The sequence below is a fragment of the Morchella importuna genome (genome assembly GCF_003444635.1).
Source record: "Morchella importuna strain M04M26 chromosome Unknown Morimp01GS001, whole genome shotgun sequence".
NCBI lineage: Eukaryota > Fungi > Ascomycota > Pezizomycetes > Pezizales > Morchellaceae > Morchella > Morchella importuna.
The window spans coordinates 857,013-866,190 of record NW_025763398.1 but is presented as its reverse complement, the minus strand read 5'-3'; the positions used below and the strand labels follow the sequence as shown (position 1 = coordinate 866,190).

Sequence of the window (9,178 nt, the reverse complement as noted above, 5' to 3'; positions counted from 1 at the left end):
GTGTCTACTAGCCGTTACCTCCGAGAGGGAGCTACACCCGGCCAATTCGTTTGCAATTGGCGGGGTGTGAAAGCCTCAATTTGCAAGAGCTGTCTTTTGCTTCCATACCTTGGTTTGAATAACGAAGCCTGGCTGATACATATGGGTAGCCACCAGACAGCGGAATCCTTTGTTGGCTTGCCAACAAAGGTAACACAGAACTGGATTGGGGGGCTCCAATGTATAGGGCTGATTCAGCCATCTGTATGCTGTTGCCAGGGTCGGTGTCGCACCAGGGTTAGGTTCTGTTATCACCACACACACACACACCGCCCCCCCGCTGCTACATCATCCATCCCCAATAATGGACATCGCCGACTTCTCAACCACCCAGCTCGCCCTCCTCACCACCGAGCGCAATGCCGACATCACCCAGCAGACCACGCTCATCTCGCAGCTGCCCCCCACGGCGCTCGTCCGCCATGGCCTCGCGATAACAAACCTGCTCCCGGCCTCGCAGCGCACGGGCTTCGGCGGCCGCACCATCCTCGAGCTCGAGCCCGACAACGCCATCGTCAGCGACGGGAAGATCCCGCCCCACGGCGTACGGCAGGGTGATATCGTCCGCGTCGAGGTGCAGCCGGGCGGCAGCGCGACAAAGAAGGAGAAGAGCGAGCTGAGCGACAACGGCGTGGAGGGCGTGGTCCACAGGGTGTTTGAGGGGCGGATCGCGGTGTCGGTGAGCCCAAAGAGCGATGATGGCGGGGGTGTCGACCGTGTGTTGACGGCGGGGAAGAGGCTGTGGGTGGTGAAGCTGGCGAACGAGGTGACGTTCAGCCGCATGGAGAAGACGATGGGGCTGCTGAAGGGGATTGGGGAGAGCGGTGGGGGAAGCGGGCTGGTGGACGTGCTGTTTGGGAGGAGGACACCGGCGGTGCTGAAGAGCGGGCATGAGAGAGAGGATATCTCCTGGTTCGACGGGGGGCTCAATGACAGTCAGAAAGAGGCCGTCGGGTTTGCTCTTGCCAGTCCGGAAGTCGGTATGATTTCCAAGATCATTGACTTGTAGAGCGCTCATTGACACCAGAAAGCGCTCATCCACGGCCCCCCAGGGACAGGAAAGACGCAGACACTCCTCGAACTGATCCTCCAGCTTGTTACGCCCCCTCCTTCGTCCTCCGGTGAACCCGCGACACCAAAGAAGATCCTCGTCTGCGGCCCTTCAAACATCTCCGTCGATAACATTGTTCTCCGTCTCCCGGCTGCCCTCCCCATCATCCGTCTTGGACACCCCGCACGTCTCCTCCCCCGCGTCCTCGAGCGCTCCCTCGACGCCCTCACACGCACCTCCGAGGCCGGCGAGATTGTGAGCGACGTCCGCCGCGAGATGGACGACCTCCTCTCCAAGCTCAACGCCGCCGGAAAGTCCCGCATCAAGGGGAAAGCCCGTAAAGACGGCTGGTCCCAGGTGCGCGATCTCCGCGGCGAGTACCGCCGCCGGGAGGACAAGTGCGTGACGGAGGTTGTGCGCGGGAGCAAGGTGGTGCTGTGCACGCTGCATGGCGCGGGCAGTAGACAGATCCTGAGCGAGAAGTTTGATGTGGTGATCATTGACGAGGGCTCACAGGCGCTGGAGGCGCAGTGCTGGATCCCGCTGCTGATGACGAGGGGCGGCGTGCAGAAGCTGGTCATCGCCGGGGACCCCATGCAGCTGCCGCCGACGATAAAGAGTGTTACCGGCAGCATGTCTGCGCCGGTGCTGGACAAGCCGGCACACAAAACGGAGGTGCCTGACAGTCTGGAAGTCACGCTATTTTCGAGGCTGCTGACGCTGCATGGCGAGGGCATAAAGAGGCTGCTGGACACGCAGTACCGCATGCACGCGGACATCATGGCGTTCCCGTCAAAGGAGCTCTATGGCGGACTGCTGATTGCGCATGAGAGTGTGAAGGAGCATCTGCTCACCACCCTGCCCTACGAGGTCCAGGAGACGGAAGACACGGCGGCCCCGGTGGTCTTCATCGACACGCAGGGCGGCGAGTTCCCGGAGGATGTGGCGGGCGACCCGGTGAAGTCCAAGGCGGTGGCACTTGCGTCAGAGTCCCGCTCCAACCTGCTGGAGGCAAGGCTGGTGGCGCTGCATGTAAAGGCGCTCATTGACGCTGGCGTGAGGGAGGGGGATGTGGGCGTGCTCACGCCCTACAATGCCCAGGTTGCGCTGATATCAAAGTTCCTGCGCGAGGCGTATCCGGGCGTGGAGGTCAACAGTGTCGACAGTTTCCAGGGGCGGGAGAAGGAGGCAGTGGTGATATCACTCGTGAGGTCGAACGAGAAGCGCGAGACAGGGTTCCTGAAGGATGTCAGAAGGATCAATGTCGCGGTGACGAGGGCGAGGAGGCATTTGTGCGTAGTGGGCGACTCGGAGACGGTGGGGCGTGAGAGGGGCTTTCTGAGGCGGTGGATGGAGTGGCTGGGCGACGAAGCGGTGGTGAGGTATCCCGATGTGGGGGATGTCCTGGGGGGGTGGGTGGCGGGGCTGAATGTCGTGGAGTAGTTGGGGCTTTTCGGTGCTAGAATCAATTGCAATAATTTTCGGCTCATATTTGCGTGAGATTCGTGATAGCAAGGTCTGAGAGTGGTGGTGATGGCGTAGTCGTGATGGTGGTATAGCTGGAACGACTTTGTGCATGTTTGGCCATGCATGGGGGATATAAGGAATAGTATAGCTTATCAGACCCCACAGCGCCAGGAAGAGCATCCTTCACACACGATCAACCAGCAGCCTTTGCCCTTTCCGAGGCGCGGTGGTCCTCAGCACTGGTTGTGGGAGACAGTAGCAGTAGCAAGGGCTAAATGTTTACTTTGGAGAATCCCGTCCACCTGGATCATGGTAAAGCACGGGTCGGGAAATGATAGACTCTCGTTATAATGATTGTAATCGCTGGTCCCAAAATACCCTTTTACTAATATAGCATCTCCTTACTTGTAGTGGTGCTCCCCGTGTAATAATATACTCAACACGTATCCGTATATCGAGGGCGACTCTAGTGAAATCTTACATATATAAGGTGAAGGTGTTTGAAGGTCATTCCCAAGCTCGGGTGCTCGGGCGGCCTTGACATATATGTCAAATTGTAATTGTGGCGGATACGAAAGTTTTGCGTTTTCATCTGTCAAAATGCGTTAATATTTCGATCCCTAGTCAAGAGATGTGTAGCCACCGGCCAGCCGAGACCAGAGCCGCGGGCCCCCGGGCTCGCCCGAAGCGGCAACATTGTAAATTTAGCTGCCACCGGGGAAATGAAAATAGTGCTGTTGACTGCTTATTCCTTTCCTTTACACTTAGTTTTAGTACTGTTTGAATAACTGACCATCTGCAATTTGGAGAGATTCTTCCATCCACCGAGAGTTGGTCCAACCTGGAATCTGACCAACCAGGTCTTGGAGAATCCAATTAGTATGAGTATATATATATGGGAAGTACCCAGCAAGGTCAGGAGACGCGCTCCTGCTTGCGTTACCTTATAGTAATGGCAGAACGTCAAAGCTATTAATTCCAGTAGCGGGGGGTGTTCCATGCGGTTGCTTTCTATGGGGTTAAGCCGCCGCGCAGGTGCTATCGAGAACCGAGTGAGAATTCATGTACCAGGCACTGCTGGACCCGACACACAGAAGGAAACCGCAGGGCCGGAACCAGGCAATTCTCATGCGTGGGGGTGGCCCATCGGTATATCTCCGCCTCCTTTGTTCCATGTTGAATAAGGTGAGATTTATTTATTCTGAACAGTGGTCCTTTCTTTGTCTACCCATTGAAACCTTGTAGAGTTTCCGTTCCTTCGTTAAGAGCACTTGCACTTGAAATTACACGTCACTCACGCTTAATGTCCTAGGTGTTTTGCGTGTAATTTACGTAGGCTGCATGGAGATTGATCAGGGTTGAACGTAGATTCGCCAGAACACAAAGTAGTCAGGGGGGATTATCTAGTACGAATATCAATGGAGCGATCGATTGATAATAGATCTGCCAAGGTCTTGAGTATCTCATCATATCGAACCAATGGAAATCTTGGTTCAGGTTGCACTGCCATAAAACGGGAGGGTTTTTAGGCCTACATGCATATGGGTTAAATGGGAATAAGATTTGTGAGTATATATAAATACACGTACTACGTCGCCGATAAAAAATGATATCACGGCTCTGTTGTTGAAAGGCTCCAGGGCGTGGGGGATAAGCCGGCTCCGAATAGCAATGAGTATTTCTTTACAAAGCCTCACCTATATTATATATATCAAGTGGTACTAATACGGGCCTGTCCATGGTCGTTCAAAGTCTGTTTATCTGCTAATCTCCACCGGTCCTCTGGCTCACACGGAATGACGAAGCCCGTTTATAGTTCACCTGCATGTTACAAACCCTAAAGCTGCCACAATAAGACGAGACGCTTAGAGACTGGGAGTAAGACATATCTTGAGATTTCCTAATAAAGGAGAGAATTCACGCGTCAATTAAAATGTCGGAATTATGTGTGGGGTTTGCTTGGAAGGCTTCCGACCTGTTGTAATTTATGAACAAGCGAGTATTTGGGTATGTATGTCAATGCCGGTAATGCAGGCTACTAGTATCTGGAGGCTCCTGTTCGGCTGGTTGATTCCTTGCCTGCACATGGGAAGGTGGAGCTTCTATTGCTTTTGTCTGACTATCCCTAGGACCCATGCCCATTCAATGAGTAATCGATAGGTCGGCAATGAAGCAGGCTTTTTTTGTTCGCGCGGGTTGGCAAAATAATTGCGCCAGAGACAAATAAATCTGGCCATTGAGAGTTCTGGCACACATATCAGTCCATATAGAAGCATACCCGTGAGACTGGTCACTGTAGCATCCTCGGCGAAACTAAAGATTCGGAATTGTTTTAAAACCGTTCAGGAATCACAGGTTATCACTCGTGTATATGGCCTCTCCTTTCTGGTTTTATGATGTCGGGGTATGCCAGAATGCCCTTGAGATTTATAGGCATCCAACCAGTGAGTGCTTGAAATACATATACGAAGGACCTTTATGGCTAAAGAAGCCTGGTGTCTGCGAGAACTGGAGCTGGGTACAAGTATATACTTGATACCCGACTCCAGTTCTGTATCGTGACACGTACCTATGTACATGGCGAAACTCTTGCTCATGTAATGTTACATATATACAAGTATGCTTGCAAGAGGCATTGCTGGTCCCAAGCTTTGCGCTTGCGCCCGGATGAGGAAATGGTTGTACGTGTACGTACATTTTCGATAGGGTGCGGATATCGTGCTGGGAACATGTATTTAAAGTCCACAGATTATTATATATACGGGGGAACGGAAGAAAACCTTCAGGTTGAGCCCAACTGGACCCGGAAGTCTTAAATACCGTGCACCGAGGTCCCTACGTTACTAGGGGTAAGTGCTTTAGTATGCAGGGATTTCAATACTGAGGCTTCATGCTATGGTATTGTTTCTGTTGATTTGCAGTCATTACAAGTATATCGTTTCAGTGATGATCATGATCAGGAAAGCAACTCCGAGCTAGGTAAGTAATTATGTTTAAATCCTTAAAAACTAGGAGTTCTAAACTGATCCGAGATCATCAGCATGAACTCTCTGAGGTTATAATAGGCTCATCGCGTGAACATGGGTAGTGATACTAAGTAGTTGTAAATATAGTATCTTAAGTCCTCATAGTACTACACAATTCACTTTTATCTACCTAGAAATATGGAAGATAACCATATTGTCATGTCTCCGACTCGAGAATCGATATATTAGCTTGTAGGCATCTATCTCCAATGCTCTATTGACAATCTCGCAGCTCGCCCTCTTTTCGATACGAATCTGGCACGAATGATATGTCATGATGATGATAACGATCTACAAGTACAAGTGCGCTGCCCAGCGAAAATACCCGGGTTAGCTAGACAGTGTAAGCCTATTGATATCCGCATCACTTACGAGTGTCAGATATCATTAATATTATTCACCACGTATCTACAAGTATATAAATCTAGAGAGATTCTACTTCGGCTATGGCCCCCAATCAGACCCTCAGAGATGGGAGTGTATACGTAGGCTTGGGGTGTATGCTCAGTCTCCATTTCTCATCTTTTATCGGAGTTCGGAAGTAGCGAATTAAAAGTCACTGGAATAAACTAAAACGCTATAGGGGATAATTTGTCACTTTCAGTGACATGGAAGATCAAATACCGTCTTTAAATCGACTCAATTAAAAATCATCTAAAAACATCATTACATCATGCATTGGTCAAAAAGCTAAACGTCACAATTTAATGTGAAATAAGTTCCACCAACGGAAACTCTGCAGGTCTGCCTCCTCTTGGATAATCCACCGCGGTAGAAACAGGTACCGGCGGGACACCCTTATACGCGTCCATTAAAGTTTCTCGCAACACCTGCCTGCCACTCATGAGCCCTCTTCACCCGCTCTGCAGCTTTCCTTTTCTCGTCTCTGTCTTGGTTTTTCTCTCTTTCTTTATACCACTCATGCTCCTCCACTGCTTTCTTATGACTTTTATAATCCATGGTGGCGTAGGCTTGGTTAGCCTTGGCATTGTCTAGGTCCATCTTTGCCCTGTACGCGATGAGCTGATTAGCTCGGAACCTTGCTTCTTCGCCAGGTGCTGTCCTCCAAAAGCATCATGTCCAGGTGGGAAGACTGTCGGCTCTTTTGTATGTTGACGGTGGCCATGTCCATGTCCACGCGCACGATTCCTCTCAGCTTCCTTGCAACGTGAGCAAATCCCGCCCCGAGCTTTGCTAGTGACTGCCTGTACCTTGCAAGGGTTATATCGGCAAGCTTCACTCGTCGGGAGGAATTCCTCGGTGAAATGCCCGCAGCTATATTGGCAGTGTTTGACCTGGCACATGGTTGGTTATTGCGTTGATTTAAGCTGAGAAAGTCTTGTTGAACGCTGAAAGGCGTATTGTAATGGTGATGTTGATGTCTTAGATACAGTTATGGCGGGGTTGAGGGGCTTTTATAGCTGGCTATCTAGGGGAGTTATCATATGAAGATACTCCTTGAATGTACACGAGGCTTCGGTGGATTCATGTTGAATTCTATGGCTCTTGAAACACTAGGGGGGGTCCGGGAATATTTCAGTCTTCACTCGCAACTTATTATCTTGAAATTTGTTAATGATATATTTTAGTTGCGGTTGTGCCGTAACATAAATCGATGAGAGCAATGATATCGGATTGAATTGGTCAAGACGCCATGGTGTGGTCGTTACCACTTATATTATGTTGGTGAGGAAAGGACGCTTGGGGGTGTACGATTTATTGGAGGTATATTGAATAGTATGGAACTAGGACGACTGTTTAACCTTGTTCTTAGATATAGGGATACAATAGGCAGTAACACATACCAGAAATCAATAGATTCTGGTATGAGTGAGTACGGTGCCAGTGTTCTATCATTCATATCATCCACATATATCCATTAAGGAATCAACAGATCTAACACTTGGATTCCTAAGTTGTTACCAATAAAGGCTCACAGTTGTGGGATCGAGCCACCTAATATGCATTCTACTAGTACTGTGTCCAAGGAGCGGTACAGCGTGGGGCAGGTCAGCCCCCGTGTTCGCTCAGTCGCTGTTCTCCTTGGTGTTGAAAAAATCTAGCTAGTTTTCCAAACTGAGAGTCCAATCCTCTCTCTGTATTTGGGATAGCAAAGGGAAAACGGTGACCGAGTGGTCCTGGCGACTGGTAGGCCTCGTGCGGTTCCGAGTGAGTAAAAATCTCTCCAGAGACATGAAAGTATTGCTATAATCTTTAGTGGCTATGGGACTAGACGTAGTGTTTAACACCAATGCCGGATCTCCCCTAGAATTACACAGGATAATAAGATTCCCCTTCCAGCTAAGGGGAAAACAGAGAATGACCTGGAGCTCGAGAGTGTGGAACGATCAGATCTTTATAATAGATTAGTAGTAAGGTTGGTAGGATAATTATAATATAGCGCAATCCCCTATATATAATTTTGGTACTGCCTACATAGCGGCCACATGAGGGTTGCTCCCCACTAACGCTACTCATTTGAGAGTAGGAGTACACAGCGCTGCAGCCAAACATTTACGCGGCTGTATATACCCAGTGATATTCGTCGACTTGAGGGGGTCATGCATGATGCGTAGAGAATCCTCGTTGAATGAACCCTAACCCTGCCTATTTTTCGAGTTCAAGATCTCAGGCCTTGGCGCATTGCCTCACTACATACTCTACTCACTTCGCCAGAATCAAGGGTGATTTTGACCTGATCTTTCTTATGTAAGCCGTATTTTAAGAGTAAGAGGATGTATGTGATACGGAGATCTGGACATTATCAGGAATAGAAGGGTCGAGAATCGTGCTGTGAAGTTTTGGGGTAAGTGAATACGTACATACTAAGTATGTAGCATGTCTTTGTTTCAAGTCTGGTTGTGTGGATAATACTTGTGGATTACTAACCTACTACCTCCACAAAGAAATGTAATTTCCTGTCGTCAGAGGACAAAGAATCATTGTTATTCTTTCAAGACCGTCCACCAGTACTTACATTCAGATTCGGGAGGTATAATACCATCGACAGCTTCGTCGTTTCGTTTCCCGTGGCCGGTACACTCTGATAAACATCAAAGGGATAACTATAACCAGGCAAACACCGTTGAATAACAATCACCAACCCCAAGAGGAGCTTGAAACAGCATAGCGAAAAACAACCACCAAGAGAAAAAAGTAACAGACTTTCCTGCTCACTTCAATGGCTGCCCTTCCCGGATTTCTCCAGAACCAGTGGGATGCCCCCGTGAACCATGCGGCCTACTACCAAGATTCGAATAAAGTTGCAGCAATGCGCTACCAAAGTATATGGCCTGTAATCGAGGCTCTTGATACACCCGAATGGCTACGCACAGAAATGGATTACCATACCTATCGTTGGACACAACTGATGAGGGCATGTATACCTTTGGGGGCAATCATGCCGCGTATGTCAGGCTGAGGGGAATTGGCGGGGTACCTCCGGCACTGGAAACTAAGAGAAGGAATGAGCGGTTGCGACTGAAGAAGGCCTATAATGAGCTTGTAGCGAGCACGGTGATGCTCTACCAGAGGGTTTGCCGTTTTATCGGTAACGATCATCGGGGTAAACCCTCTAGAATGAACCGCAACTTTG

General features: G+C 49.6%; 1 protein-coding gene across 1 annotated transcript; it reads left to right on the top strand.

The window, feature by feature from the left end:
• Positions 1 to 343: 343 nt before the first annotated feature.
• LAJ45_00187 (uncharacterized protein) lies at positions 344 to 2,533 on the top strand (the record flags this gene model as incomplete). Its single annotated transcript, XM_046109789.1, has 2 exons — positions 344 to 1,019; positions 1,071 to 2,533. 2 exons carry the CDS (start codon positions 344 to 346, stop codon positions 2,531 to 2,533), a joined length of 2,139 nt encoding a protein of 712 aa, XP_045976482.1.
• Positions 2,534 to 9,178: the final 6,645 nt, after the last annotated feature.